Raw genomic sequence first — 15,974 nt, forward strand, 5'->3', positions numbered from 1 at the left:
TTCACCCGACCCGAGAGCCTTTTTTTGCTCCCAGTTCAGGCAAACCAGTCTGAACTGGTAGCATTTCCCCGCTGAGCCTGTCCTCCCCCTCCCTCAGGACTAGCCACCTTTGGAAGCTTAAAAGGAAAACTTGGAAACATTTTGCAAGAATTCAGTGCATATTTCAGCCTCTTCTACAGATTCAAAACGTTGAGAAATGTATTTATTAATTAGAATATATGACCGTCCAGCTCACATAAGCGGCTCTGGTCAGCCAACACAATAAAAATATCAATACAAGAACAAAAGACAATAAATATAATGCGCAAAAGAAAAATGAGCACCAAGGATAAACGAGGCCGACACAAATTCATTCAGTTTCGTCTACAGGGAGTCCTCGACTTATAACAGTTCATTAGTGACCATTTGAAGTTACAAAAGGATTCAAAAAAAGTGACTGATGACCATTTTCCACACTTGTGATCGTTGCAGCATTCCTGTGGTCGTGTGACCAACCTTTGGCCGCTTGGCAACTGGTTCATATTTATGGTTCCACCCAAAAACTGCGTTCCACTAAACCGCGCTCGACGAAACCGCGTAGCTGACGTCATCAACAGGGCGACAACAGCACAGAGACAGAAGCACGCTGTAAACGCTAAACCTAAAATTAACCCCTAAACCTAAACCTAACCCCCCTAAACCTAACCCTAAACCTAACCATTAACGTAACCCTAAACCTAATCCTAACCCTTAACCTAACCCTAAACCTAACTCTAACCCTTAACCTAACCCTAAACATAACCCTAACCCTAAACCTGACCCTAACCCTAACCCTAATCCTAACCCTTAACCTAACCCTAACCCTAACCCTAACCCTAACCCTAAACCTAACCCTAACCCTAACCCTTAACCTAACCCTAACCCTAATCCTAACCCTTAACTTAACCCTAACCCTAATCCTAACCCTAAACCTAACCCTAAACATAACCCTAACCCTTAACCTAACCCTAACCCTAACCCTAACCCTAACCCTTAACCTAACCCTAAACCTAACCCTTACCTTAAGTTGAATCGGCTTGCTTTCAAAGCGCTATTTAAAGCACCCTTCTTTCTCCGCGCTGGCTGTTGTCGCCCTGTTGATGACGTCAGCGATGCGGTTTAATTGGGCGCAGCTTAGTCGAGCACGGTTTTGATGGGTCACGCATATTTATGACTGTTTCAGTGTCCTGGAGTCCCATGATCCCCTCCTGTGTCCTTTTGACAAGCAAAGTCAATGGGGAAGCCAGTTTCACTTAACAACCGTGTTACTAACAATTTGAGTGACTCATTTAACAACCGTGGCAAGAAAGTCGTGAGCAAATGTTAAGTGAAATGTTGGGCTTAATTCTGGTCGTAAGTAGACCAGACTAGACACCAGGAGGCAGTGAGTTCAGCTGTGTGATTTTGGACCAGTCTTCGTGTGTCCACAGGGTTGTTGTGAGGAAAATAGGACAAGGAAAGAGCCTTATTTATGTCCTCCCCTCTTGAGTTCTTCATGAAAAAGATAAAGGTGGGATGTGAACAAACTCAGGGGCTTCACTCTCTCCCGATCTCAAGGACGCCTGAAAGAAACACAAAAGGCCATCGTGGTTCAGCCTGATCTAACATCCAAAGGAAATAATGTCCCAGTGGGTTGGTGGTAGAGCCTTCGTCATGTCCTTCCTTGATGACTTTAAGGATTGAGGTTCAGGAATCGGAAAATTATAAGCAGACAACTAAAGAAAAAATAATAATTGTGTGAAAGTCTTCATTGCCTCTTTCCTGGGAACCCCTCCCCCCCACACATTTAATGACTTTGTCAAGATTGAATTGCTTTATTGCCTTCCAGCTTCTATCGCTATTCAACTGGCAAATTGTAGGAAGTTAAAACCCACCCCTCCTAGAAAAATGAAATATCCTGGGAAATATTAAAAAGGCAGAATATTATATTTCCCTGGATCAGAAATGGAGAAACATGTTTTTAGGTAGGAAACAGACTCACTCTTAATAGCCCCACCTTTGTTAATGGGCCTTTAAAATGCTGGAGCCAGTCTATTCTACATAACAAAGGTCTCCCCCTCAGCTCCAGGGTGATGGGGATAAGGGATGATAGTATTAGCCCTTTATCCATTTCACCACAGGGCGCCTGGGAAGAAGCAATGCTCCACCAAACATGGACTCAAAGCACAGCCTAGAGTGTTGCCCCTGCATGGCCCCATGGGAGTCTGGCAACCAATCAGAATACAAGATCAAGATCAAAGGCCAAAGAGGACATAAAACCAGAGACTTTCAACATCTCACTCTCTTTTCTTCACCCAACATTGAAGCATGTGATCACCTTTTTCCCCCCACCATTAAACCATCTTTCCAAGCAGCCTCCATGTTTCCAGTGTCTTTTCCCCCAGTTGGAACTGAACCCAGGAGGACATTTCTTCCCACACAATGGAAAGGCGAGAGGGGTGGAATGTGTAGGGAGGAAACGGGATGCCAAGATGCCGTCCTGGGAGGGTGAGAACTTGCAAAAGGCCAAGGTCACTACTGCAGGTGTTTGCTGGGGAAGTGGACTTTTCCCATAACAAAAGCTTTACAATTGGACAAGGCGAACACCTGAGGGCTGGGAGAAGGGAATCTATTGTTTAACTGACCAAGGTTTCATGTGGGAAAACCAGAGCTGGTTTTGCTTCTTCAGTTCCGAGATGGTGAATTCAATAAAGTTTTACTTTTGGGGATTCAACGACCCTGAGGGTTCCTTTTTGGGGGTTCGCTAGTTGGACCGTTGACAGCTTTGTTTAAAAACTGAGTTGCCAGTTCCGATTTTGGTTGTTAAATGAGATTACCTATACCCAGGGATGGGATCCTACCGGTGTAACGAGAGAGAGAAAAGACAGAAAGAGATAGAGAGGGAAAGAGAGAGAGGGAGGGAAAGAGGGGGGGAGGAAGGAGAGAGAAATAGACAGAGAGGAAGAGAGGGGAAGAGAGAGACAAAAAGGGAGGGAAAGAGAGGGGGGAAAGACAGAAAGAGGGAGGGGAAGAGAGAGGGGGGAGAGAAAGACAGAAAGGGAGGGGAAGAGGGGGGAAAGACAGAGAGGGACAGAGGGATAGAGAGGGAAAGAGAGGGAAAGAAAGAAAGAGAGGGAGGAAAGAGAGGGTGAGAAAGGGGGAAAAGAGGGAGGGAAAGAAATAGGGGGGAAGAGAGAGAAAGGAAAAAAGTTGATATTAGAAAGGTTTTGTTGTTCTTAAACATATTTCAAAAGCAGGGGGAAAATGAAGGGGCATAAAAGTGCATTTATCATGTTTTTCTTAGAACAATTAGCTGAACTCTGCCTTGTTTATCATTATTTTAGGTAGTAAAACCTCAGTATTCAGGTCAAATTGCCATGTTGGCACTTTGCGATAAATAAGTGGGTTTTGGGTTGCAGTTTGGGCTCTCAGTTTTTAAAAAGTTCCCCATCATTGCTATAGGGCCTCCTGCTTGAGCAGGGGGTGGACTAGGAGACCTCCAGGTTCCCTTCCAACTCTGTTCTTCTGTTAATTCTGAAGAATTGCCACTGGAGCTATAGAAAGCGTGCAAAATGGAGGAAGGGAAAAGTTCCTTTCAAGAGAAGCTCAAAACAAGAAGAGGCTCATTTTGAAGAAGTACAGCAAAGAACAGGAGAGAGACAAATATATTCCTTCAATTTATTAATAAAATGATAGAAATATACAATTAATTTTTTTTCACTGCCTTTTTCTATTGAACTAAAAGCCATTTCCCTGTTTTCCACAGAAATATCATTTGAGTAGGAGAAATTTGAAGGGTGCAACCATTTTGTGGCCATTCTCTAACTGTGCTAAAGGAGACCCATCCGTGGGACTTTCGTCCAAATACAGATTTACAAGCACTAGAAGGGATCACAGAGGTACTTTAGTTAACAAAACAAAGAGGAAGTGAAGCTGCACTGGAGACCAATATTAAAGCCTGTAGTAAAAGGGGAAGGTTCTGTCAAAAGTTCTCACAGGCCAAATTTGAACAAAGGAAAAATTGGTGCATTCATTGGTGGGTTTACTAAAGAAAACAGTGGCTTGGAAACAGGAGTTTGCCCTTTCCACAGTGGAGTTTCCAGGGCCCAAGTTGCTATTTAAGACCACATGATTGGTGCCCAGATGAGAAAGACGACCTCCTCTTCCAAATGGCTGAAATTCAGCAACCCTCGACTGGCCAAAAGCTGCTAGAGAGACCAACTTCTGGGTCCCTCTCTTTCCCTAAGAGAAGGCTGTTCTCCATCTCCCCAGCCGATCGTTCATTTGGCCTCTACAAAAGCAGTGGATCCTATGGCTGAGCTCCCCCTTGCAACTCCAGAAGTCCCTCCGCCTGGGTCCTTTCCACCAGTCTGCAGTAGGGGCCTCTCCGGCCCATCAGCTCCGTGTGAGTCCCCTTCTCCACAACCTCCCCTCCTTCCAGCACCACAATCTTGTCTGCGTTCTCCACCGTCTGCATCCGGTGAGCAATCACCAGCCCCGTCCGGCCTCCACTCTTCACAGACTGCTGGATCTGGAAAAGGAAGCAGTGATCCAGAGAAAATCCTGGGTTCCTTCGACGCTCTAGATAGAAGCTCCCTCACATTCCCACTGAAAAGTGTTTCTCCAGCTCTGCAAACAGTTTGGCCCCAAAGGTTTTGCAGTCTGGAAACCAATAAAAGCCACCCGAATGAAGGCAAGTCTGGGTGTCTCAGGAGAATGTGGCATCATCCACTTTGGGTCGGTCACCGGGACCAGAAGTTTAGTCTCCTCATCTTTCAGATTCAACCTGGAGCCTCTCCTCAGGGAACTCCCTCTCACCAGAATGTAAGGAGCACAGAGGAGAAGCTGCCCCCCCCCATTTTCCCTTCCCTTCCCAACATCACAATCTTGTGAGAATTCACTGGGACAAAATATTCCAATATTTGATTTCATTCTGTAATTCTCTTTGCTGTTTGGCTCTATTTTCTGATTTAATTTGATGTATGGTAGGTGTGAGAAGCCCAGAGTCGGTTTACGACCAGAGTGTCAAGTCAGGCTGGTAAAATCAATAAATATATTTACTGTACATCTGTTCAAATAAGCATTTAGATCCATATTATCTGCTCACATAGTGCTATTGTTCTATAGTTTTCACTGAACAGAAGCCAGTAGCTCTCGGAGGACTTGAGATTCAAATCATAATAACTCTTAGAAGACAAGCTGATAAAAGAAAAGATAATTCAATAGAAGAACTCTAAATCAGGAGAGGGCAGCCAGATTTTAAAGTCTATTTATCACCAAGATAAACTTGGAAGAAATTACGACACGTCCGGTCAAATAAACCCAGTTTTCCTATGCTGTCACCCCTCAAACATTCAGATTAAGCCCTTCAGCAACCCTAAACTACTCCAGCCAAGGTCCACTCCCAGCCCCTCACCCCACACACACACTCACTGCATCGTCACTCTTGAAGTCCAAGGCACTCGTGGCTTCATCCAGCACCAAGACCTTCGGGTCACGGATCAGGGCCCGGGCGATGGCCAGCCGTTGCTTCTGCCCAATGGAGAGCTGGTCCCCCTTTTCCCCCACCTCTAAAAGAAGGCAAGCAAGAGAGACAGAGGAGATCGAGAGCAAAGTCCAGACCGACCAAATCTTGTTGCCCTAAAGGGATGGCAAAGCTATCAGTGGGAAAACAAGGCAAAACTTGAAGCTCTTTGAAGTGGGAGGGAGACATGCAGTTTGGACAGCTGGCTCTCTTATTTCCAGGGCAAAAAGTCCAGAGGAGGGGAAAAGACCCCTGCACTTTTTAACAACGGTAGAAGAGATTTTAGGACTCGTGATTTTTGACGGTGCAATCAGCTATTTGAATTATCTTTTCTGCATTAGTGGTTTAATGATATTGGTACAATTAAAATAATCGGTGTAACTTGGAGCTTCACAGATGGTCCTAAAGTTACAAGAGCTTTTGTGTCAGGAATTTTCATTGCTAAGCGATGTGGTTGCAAGGTTGATGTTTTATGACCGCACTGCTTAGTGAAGACAATCCACGCCTTCCCAACGGCCATTGTTAAGACAACCTCACTGGTCATTAGGCAAGGATCTCCTGGCCATCACCTGCCGGCTCCTCACAAGCAAAGTCAGGCAGTTGGCTGCAGGTATTTGCAGCTCCTGGGAGGCTCACAAGGAGGCTGGCAGGCAATAGGTGGCTGACGTCAGGGGTTGAGGGGGGGGGGGGGTTGCAGCAATGCAGGTGAGGCTGTTTGGATGTGGGTTGGTGAGGGAAGAGACACAGGCAGCCACAGCCCCATACGACACTTCTTAGCCCCCAGAAGGTCTGCTGCCAAGCAAGGTCGAGTGGGTGGATGGCCGAAGCAGCTCATGCCTCCCTTTGTGGGTACTGGAGTCATTCCTGCCAGGTGGGGGGAGTTTCCCCCCAGCAACTTGTGCCCCCCCCCCCCCCCCCGGCTTCCCCATTGACTTTGCTTGTGGGAAGCTAGCAAGGGAGATTCCAAAGGGGGATGCAGTGCTTGTGGGGCACTGCAACTGGGGTTAAGTGCAGTGGTGGCCAAGCACCCAGATTGCGATTGGGTGACTGCGGGGGAGGGGAAAAGTCAGAACTTCAAGGACTAGTTGCAACCTCCGTTTGTTCGGCACCGCTGTAATTTGGAACGATAGCCGAAGGAATAGTCGTAACACGAGGACTACTGTATATATTGCAACAAAGGAGTCAGGATTTCCCTTCAGAAGAATAAAGAATTAGGACTGGTGAGTTTATCGGGAGGAAAATGGGGGTTTTATGGGAAGAATCAAGGGGGGGATTTTGCCCACCTGCATCAAAGCCTCCTTCCAGTTCACGGATGAATCCAAGGCATCGGCTTCTTTGGCTGCTCTGATCACGTCTTCCTGGCTGCAGCCTTGTAGGCCGTAAGTGATATTCTCCCTGATGGACCCAGAGAACAGGAGGGGCTCCTGGCCCCCCAGGGCCACCTGCAATTGGACAGGGAGGCCGATCAGGACAGGGCTGGGCTGGGGGAGAAACTTCACTCATCCTCCTCATCAAGCACTTTCCAAAGTGGGGCTGGTTGATGCTCAAAGTTGACACTTATGGTGCAGAACACAGAATCACAGAGTTGGAAGGGACCTTGGAGGTCTTCTAGTCCAACCCCCTGCTCAGGCAGGAAACCCTACTACACCACTTCAGACAAATGCCCATCCAACATCCTCTTAAAAACTTCCAGTGTTGGAGCAATCACAACTTCTGGAGGCAACTTCTGTTCCACTGATTAATTGTCCTCACTGTCAGGAAATTTCTCCTTAGTTCGAAGTTTCTTCTCTCCTTGGTTAATATCCATCTGTTGCTTTTTGTCCTGCCTTCAAGCGCTTTGGAAAATAGGCTGATTCCCTGTAGAGATTCTCAGTCATCCTGGTCTCGGTTGTCCTAAAGGGGCTTTTTCAGGAGGGAAATGGACTTTCTTGCTTTTTCTTTGGAAGATGTTTTGCTTTTCATCCAAGGAGCTTCCTCAGCTCTGACAGTACAGAGGGGAATGGAAAAAAGAAGGAACCCAGTTGTCTCCTGAAAGAGCCCCTTTGGGACAGGTTTACTCCCTCTTCTTTCTGGCAGCCCTTCAAATATCGGAAGACTGTTATAATGTCCCTCCCAGTCCTTCTTGTAGTGGATCTGACATGCAGACATCAGTTTCCCCACATCTCCCAACTGAAGACCCTGAGCTCTTCTCCCCTCTTTTTAATTTGGAAGCAAAGGGGCAACACCCAGCCAGCCTCACCCGATTCTGAAAAGCTACGTCAGACCTTGTTGGCATCTGGATTAATTCCCGGTCTGTGGCTGGACTAGGAAGGTCACCAAAACAAATCACATCTGTTTACACTGTTGCCAGAGAAACGGTATGGCCCCATTTATAGATCACAGGAGATTCTGAACTTTTATCTCAGGATATAAACCACGGATGCAGAATTTCCTGAATGCCGGACCTTTTGACTTATCAAGGAACATAAGAAATCAGAAGCCTTTCATTCCGTGCATCTTTTACTCCCTTCTGCCCTAGAGAACAGCTGGGCATCTTTGGAGATTTCAAGCACCTGTTTTGTGGCTCCCAAAGTTGCCTTAATGGCATTGCCTTCTCCATTGTCTGGGGCATTTTTGCATGTCAGCCACACAATTCTCAAAATCAGAGGCTCTCACCCCGTTTTAGAGACAGGAAAAGCAGAGAAAGCACCGTGTAGGCCAGGGGTGTCAAACTCGATTTCATTGAGGGCCACATCAGGGCTGTGTTTGACCTCAGGGGGCCGGGTGGACGTAGCCAGGGTGGGCGTGGCCAGCTCAAGGTCACTCATCGAGGCTCCATTTTCAGCTACAACGGCCCTTCCGAGCTCTGTTTTTGGCCTCTTGCAGCCCTCTGCCAGCCCAAAGGGAGCTCAGGAGTGCCATGCGCAGCTCTCCCAGGCTCTGTTTCGGACTGCGATGACCTCCTACAACCCTCTGCCACACGGCCTCCCTGAGCTCCATTTTCACTGGCAGAGGATTGCAGGAGGCTTTCGCAGCCCAAAACAGAGCCTGGGAGGCTGTGTGTGGCCCCGCCATGCAGCAACCGGGCAGAGAATCCCTTGCTAACATTTTTGAAGCCCACCCCTGGAATCAGTCATTAGAGGATCTAGGTCAGGGGTCTCCAACCTTGGCAATTCTAAGACTTGTGGGCTGCAACTCCCAGAATTCTTCAGCCAGCCATGCAGTCTTCAAGTCTTCAGGTTGCCAAGGTTGGGGAGCCCTGAGTCCCCGAGAACTTACCCGTACAACAAATAGGTAAACGATCCTTTCCAAGTCCCTTTGGTTCTTCAGCCGGCAAGTGTTCCCCAAGAATGCCTCGTAACGCTGTGACTCCTCCTCCTCGGTGGCAAAGCTGCACACGGTCTCCATGGACGAGATGACCTCACGCACCACCTCCTCTGAACAGGCCATGGAGTCCTGGATGGCCTTCAGCAAAGCCTTGATGGACCATGAAGGAAGCAGCAAAGTCAGCCTCCTGAAAGCTGCCTTGGACCAGGCATCCTGCCGGTGGTGGCCTACCCAAACCAAAGTCCAGTGGCCTCGTTCTTAGAGGAAAGCCCCCAAAAATGCTTCCTTCCACTCCACCCCATTTGATTTCGTTTCTTTCTCGCCTGTGACCAACCGGATGCCAGAGGAGAAGCTAAAGAGGGAGATGTATTCTCCCACTGTTATGCTTCCTTCCCACAGTCCACTGGAGAATTTTCCCTCCATGCACAGAGGGGAGCTGAAATTCTTCAGGAGCCTCTAGGAACATTGGAAAGCAAAAGCGGTGCCTGCTAAGATGATTTCACCGGATTTCAGCTACCAGACTTCAGGCAGCTCTTTTGCTCCATCCTATAATGACCTGAGAGGTGGTGATCGGGAGTCCCTGGAGGGCAGCCATTGGCCAAAACAATTATGAAAGAGTGTTCCTTAACAACCATTTCGCTCAGTGACCAATTCTGGTCTCAATTGGGATCATAACAAGACAGTCATCTGCTTTTTCCCTATATTTCTATTTCAGAGGTGGTATTCAGGAGGTTCTGACCAGTTCTGGAGAACCAGTAGTAGAAATGTTGAGTAGTTCACAGAACCGGTAAATACCACCTCTGACTGGCCCCACCCCCATCTATTCTCTGCCTCCGAGTTTCAGCAGATCAGGAGGAAATGGGGATTTTGCAGTATCCTTTCCCTGCCACTCCCACCAAGCCACACCCACCAAACCATGCCACACCTACTAAGCCACGCCCGCAGAACTGGTAGTAAAAAATTTGAAACCCACCACTGTTCTATTTGCCTTCAAATTGGCTTCCTCATCCTCTTTTTCAGCTACTTCTCTGTTCCTTCTTGTAGCTACTGGCATGAAGTAACCTCCTCCTTTTCCTGTCTTCCCTTGAGGACAATGATAGGGGTGCACACGCACAATCCCTTTTCTTTCAGCCTAGGAAAAGGGGAAACCAGGCTACACAACCAACAACTCCTCCTTTTGTGCAAGCCGCACAGACAAAGGAGTGGGGTTGGATCACATGGCCGCCATCTTGCCTTTTCTGGCCTCCTGGAGATGCCACCGTCTTCTGGTGCTGCTCAGCTCCCTTAAAGTCTCTTTTTTCTTCTGCCCTCTGGCTTCTTTCTCATTTCTCTGAACTGGCCCATTCCCTCCCTCACCCAAGTTGGGGCTCCTTCCCCGCCTGCAATTGGCCGCAGAAACCCAGAAGTGTCCACCATTCCCTCTAGGCCGCCCTCTGCCTCCATGATCCCTACCTGACGACGGACATCATAGACCTTCTGGATGGCCATCATGAGTGGGGTCTCGATCAGCATCAGCAGCGTCAGGCGCCAGGACAGGCCGATCATGAATACGTAGAGCCCAACCTTGATCAGGGTGCGCAGGAAGACGTTGGTGTTGAGCGGCACTGAGCGGCTCATCATAGTTGTGTCTTTGGAAAGGCAGGAGGCCAGCACCCCTATGGACAAAGAGACATTGTTCAACAAATGCCACACACAGGAAGGGCGATTCTGGAGAAAGTCCCCCCAGGAAGGAGAGGGCCGAGTCCTTGACACGGTATCCAATGACAGCAAAGAGGATGCTCTTTGCTGAGTGGCTAAGACGCTGAGCATGTCGATCAGAAAGGTCGGCAGTTCAGTGGTTCGAATCCCTAGTGCCGCGCAATGGAGTGAGCTCCCATTACCTGTCCCAGCTTCTGCCAACCTAGCAGTTCAAAAGCATGTTAAAAAAATGCAAGTAGAAAAATAGGAACCACCTTTGATGGGAAGGTAACAGCATTCTGTGCACCTCCTGCATTTAGTCATGCCAGCCACATGACCACGGAGACGTCTTTCGACAGTGCTGGCTCTTCGACTTTGAAAGGGAGATGAGCACCACTCCCTAGAGTCGGGAATGTCTAGCACATATGCTACCTCAGTAGAAGTAGCCTGCAGTACTGCACTCTAACCACTGCGCCACCATGGCAGCTTCCTGTTTAGGACCTCACCTGTTTTCACCTCCTGGAAGAAGGCCAGGTCTTGCCGCACCAGAGAAGAGTAAGTTGCGAGTCCGGATGACCATCTGGGAGATGGTGAACGTGAAGAGCCCCCCACGGCAGCTGGCAAAGGCGGAGCTAGAAGGGAAACAGCAGTGGGGATTGGTTCCTGCTCCACCAATGGAAACTGAGTTACAGCTCCATGTGTGAGCACCTACTGGATTTGACCCGGGTGCAAAAGGAAAGACATTTTCCCACGGACAGATCTATCCCAATGTTTGAGGTTAAATTACAGGCAGTCCTCGAGCTACAACAGTTCACTGAGTGACTGTTCAAAGTTACAAACCACTGAAAAAAAGGACATGACCGTTTTTCACAGTTACAACTGTTGCAGAAGCTTCGGAACTGACTCCTATTTATTTTGATTTCTTTTTGCTATAAGTAGAAAGAGCAACAATTTCTGTTATTTAACCATAGATAAAACAAATCCCATATTTCAAAATCTTTAGTGTTTTTCTTCTCTTTCATTTCAAGCGTTAGTTTATCCATTTCTGCACATTCTAGTATTTTATTCTCTTCTGTAGGGATCTCCACACCCTTCCAATGTTGCGCAAATATAATTGTAAGCATCATTAACGCATGTAGTTTCCCCGAAAATAAGACTTCCCCAGATAATAAGCCCAATCGGGCTTTTGAGCGCATGCTCTAAGATAAGCCCTCCCCTTAAAAGAAGCCCTCCCCAAAATATTTAAACGCATGTGCAGCCGGTTCCCGCCATTTCCTCTGATTGGTTGCCCCACAAACAACAGGAGGTGAGGCGAGGCTGGAGGGGGGGAAAGGAGGAGGGAAACATGTCCCATACACCCCACACACCCTTACTTAACAGCCGCTCCTGCAACCCCAGCCACCGCGCTCCTCCTGTCACGCTAATGGCCGCTGCAAAAAGAGCCGCAGGCCCAGCGACATGCAACACAGCAGCGGCCATGAGGTGACCATGCTCTCCTCCTCCTGCACCTCAAAAACAAGAAGACCTCCCTGAAAATAAGGCCAGGTGTTTATTTCGGGGGTCAAAAATAAAGAAGACCCTGTCTTATTTTCGGGGAAACACGATATATTTTTTGGAGATGATACCCAACAGAAATATTGGGACATGTGATCAAATTTCAGATGCTTGGCAACTGACTCCTATTTATGACGGTTGCAGTGTCCCGGGGTCATGGGATCCCCTTTTGCGACCTTCTGACCAGCAAAGTCGATGGGGAAACCAGATTCCCTTAACATCTGTGTTACTAATTTAACAACTGCAGTGACTCACTTAACAACAGCGGCAAGAAAGGATGTTAAAATGATGCAAACTTCACTTTAACAACTGTCTCACTTAGCCCCATAAATTTTGGGCTCAGTGGTAGTCGTAAGTCGAGGACTACCTCTACTTCTGACAGATGCTCTTCCCCCATTTCGAAACTCTTTTCCTTTTGAATTTAAATCAGCAACAAGATCCCTGACAGAAGCCAAGAACAGACGTTCCGTTAGAAAACTTTCCCCCCTCTTTTTGAAGATTCGTATTCAAGCGAAAGGCAGGGACAGAGCACAAGTTGTAACTGGTTATAGGCTTCTGCCAGATTGCAAAACAAGCAGCTAAGGAGAAACCAAGGGCTCCTGTTTCCTTCAGGAGGACTCCAGAGAAGACCCTGATTGTTCAGACTTTTCTTGAAATCCTCACATTGGGCGGGTGAAGCTTTTTTTCAGGCTTCTCCTGGCTTTTACTGGCAAGCCGGAAGGGAAAAGGCAACTCCCCTGGGATTAAGTCAGTAATAGTGGGATTCAAAAATATTTTATTACTGGTTCTGTGGGCGTGGCTTGGTGGGTGTGGCAGGGCGGGGTGTGGTGGATGTGGCTGGATGGGAGTGGCTTGGTGGGAGTGGCAGAGAAAGGATACTGCAAAATCCCCATTCTCTCACGATCAGCTGGGCCTCAGGAGGCGGAGAATAGATGGGGGTGGGGCCAGTCAGAGGGGGTATTTACTGGTTCTCTGAACTACTCAAAATTTCTGCTTCCGGTTGCGGAATTCTGGTTCCGGAATTTTTATATTCCTTTTGAGAATCCTGTGTATTAAACTATGAATCTTTCTCACTCCAATATTTTAAATTTCTGTGCAATTTTTAACAAATCATTTTATTATTAATCAACAGGAAGGAATGACTTGATGTGATCAGCAATGCAGCCCCATTGCTAGTTCCCCAGTTCCTTGAGATCTCCAAGCCTATTCACACAACCATTATTTTCAAGGACCTTTGGAAAGATATCAAGGATGGTTATCACATCAGAAAAGGCCCTTCTCCTGGATCCCACTACATGTGACTTCTTAACAACCAAGACCCACAACTTGCCTCTTCTGCTAGAGCTGGTGTGGTGGACGGATGTGATTGGAAGAGGGGGTCTCATTCCACGAACGGCTTCAAAGGTCAAAAACAGGGGCCTGAATTTGATCCAGAAGCAAACTGGCAATCAATGCATCTTGTGGAGCAGAGGTGTCAAGTGTGTCGTTCTTGTGGTGCATAATAACTGCCCACATCACCAATTTTGTCCTAGCTGAAACCTTCCAGATGCTCTTCTAGGGCAGCCCCATGTAGAGGACACTTGAGTAGTCCACCCGGGTTGGTTATATACATTTGACTAATATAATAAACTCTGGGCCTCCCTAAGGAAGGAGTCTGGAGAGGCAGGGGGTGCACATCTGGGTCAACCAGGGTCCTCCCCAGATGAGGCATGTGGGGGAGGGCTGTGCCTGGAGAAAGAGGCCCCAGAATGCTTGAGCAGGGCAGTTCCCTCCCCTTCCTCTGATTTCCACAGGCAAAGTCTGTCCTGAGCGGCTTCAGTCCGTCTCCTGTTTGGCCCCTTTCCAAAATCCTGGCTCAGGAACCAGCCTCTCATTTGCCAAGGATTCTCCTGACCCACAAAGGCCAGATTCACACAGCGGATGCAACTGAGTCAGTCATGAACCTAAGAGATACATTTCTATAACCTCCTCACATTGGGTTACCTGCAACCTTGGGGAATTTTCCCTTCTGGGACTTGTGTGTATTGTCTGTGGATCCCATTTGCATGAGATGCTGCATCATAAACCGACCAGTTGATTAAAACAGATGAAGGTTTTGCCTGCTGTGAACCCAGAGATAAAAGGGAGGACCTGAAGGGGAGGCTCATCCTGCAGACGGCCAGTTTCCAGGGACCCACCAGGAATCGGAAGGTCCCCCTAATGGCCTCAGCTTTCTTCAGGGGTAGAAATACAGACGGGTGAAAAAGAGGCAGAAGGTCCCTCGGTCAGCCAGAGCCTCCGTTGGGTTCTGCTTTCCCTGCAAGGGCAGCCAAGAAGTCAGGCTGGAAGGAGGGAAGAAGCTTTCAGCTGTTTATTTCTGCAGAAATAGAGAGTCTCCCCTTTGGGACAGAGGTCCAAATCTAGCATGTTGTGTAAAATACGGCTCAGATATTCACACAGAAAGTTTATATTTACAAGCAATCTATGTGAATTCTTTCACAGGATGAGTGTTCACATGTGCTCAATTACATTTGTCCTTTGGGGCACAAAATTACATTTGTTTTACTTAAGAGAGTGAAACCTTCCTATCCTATCATTGTCAGGAATCACCTGTCTCAGGTCTGTAGTTTGTCTGTCTGTCTCACAAAGAAACCAGTAAAGAGAAAGGGAGCTTACACAATCCAGCAGCTAATTGGATCAGTTCCATCTTTCGCTGGCTTGTTTCTACATGATTTGGTTAATTTCTAGTTGGATTGTTGCTTAAAACAGTATTCGAGACCTTTTCTTCTGATGGGATGGTTTTTCCTTCCCTTCTTTGCTAATTGAGAGGAGAACCGGCAAAGGCCAGCAGGGGGCGCCAATCTCCAGCTCATTCGTGTTTCTAGAAATTCTTAGGGCTGCCTTGCTGAGACTTTCTGGATCTGACACATTTTCATAGATTTATATTCTTTATATATATAGAACATATATTGTGTTCTATATTTTACATTTTTGAGCTATGAAGCTATCCCCTCCTCTTTCCCACAGACAGGGCCTAATTTCCACTCTGTACATGCTCTGTGGAAAGGTGACTGCAGAAGAAAGATGATTCAAGCCCTGAAAAGACCATTGGATGTTTCTCATACTTTGTTCATGATAGGAAATGTAAAATCTACTGAATTTGGGAATCATAATAACTGTAATCGGAAGAGAAATTTATTATTTTAGTCCAAGGAGCCTCCAGAAGAGCCGCCAAAGGAGAGAGCAGCCATCTTAGTTTATTGTGGGAAAAGAGAAGAGTTTGGAGCTTCCTAAAGATTTATGGCTTCCCCAGAGAAGAAAAGGAAACAGGGAATTTATATATTATATTTGATACCTCTGGCATTTTCCTAGAAAGAAATATCTTCGCCTTGAAGATGCCACAAAAAAGCCTTTGTGCATTTTTATCCAGAGAAAAAATCATTTGGGGCGTCTGAGGTAAAACACAGAATCATAGGACTGGAAAGGACCTCAGAGGTCTCCTAGTCCACCCCTCAGATCCAGGCAGGAGACCTAATACAATCCCACTCTGACAGTTCTCCAGTCTGTTTTTGGAAGCTTCCAGTGAAGGAGCACTCAGAATCCCAGGATGTCAGTTATTCCACTGAGTAATTGTTCTCATGGTTAGAAAATTTCTCCTTACTTCTAGGTTGGATCTCTCTTTAACAAGCTTCCACCAGTTGCTTCCATGTCCTGCTGCCTGGGGCTTTGGAGAAGAGCTGAATCCCTTCTTCTCCGGGACAAACCCTCAAGTGCTGGAAGTCAGTTATCCTGACACACACAAACCCCCTCCCCGCATTTCTTCTCTTCTGTAGGCCTGGCATACCGAGCTCTCTCCATGGTCCTCCATACCCTCCAACCTTCCTTTAGCGTCTTTGTTGCTCCTCTCTGCTCTCTTTCCAGGGTCTCAGCATCTCTT

The 15,974-nt window shown here is 47.3% G+C and overlaps 1 protein-coding gene across 1 annotated transcript; it reads right to left on the bottom strand.

Annotated features, from left to right (window-relative positions):
- Positions 1-4,161: 4,161 nt before the first annotated feature.
- LOC116502574 (antigen peptide transporter 2-like) lies at positions 4,162-15,895 on the bottom strand. The gene is given in 9 exon segments (XM_032208449.1): positions 4,162-4,528; positions 5,431-5,567; positions 6,805-6,843; positions 6,846-6,963; positions 8,780-8,977; positions 10,280-10,482; positions 11,011-11,063; positions 11,065-11,136; positions 15,882-15,895. Coding segments are annotated over 9 exon segments (1,056 nt in total). The 3' UTR covers positions 4,162-4,306.
- Between the last annotated feature and the right edge of the window lie 79 nt (positions 15,896-15,974).

Source organism: Thamnophis elegans, chromosome 2 (assembly GCF_009769535.1).
Source record: "Thamnophis elegans isolate rThaEle1 chromosome 2, rThaEle1.pri, whole genome shotgun sequence".
Classification (NCBI taxonomy): Eukaryota; Metazoa; Chordata; class Lepidosauria; order Squamata; family Colubridae; genus Thamnophis; species Thamnophis elegans.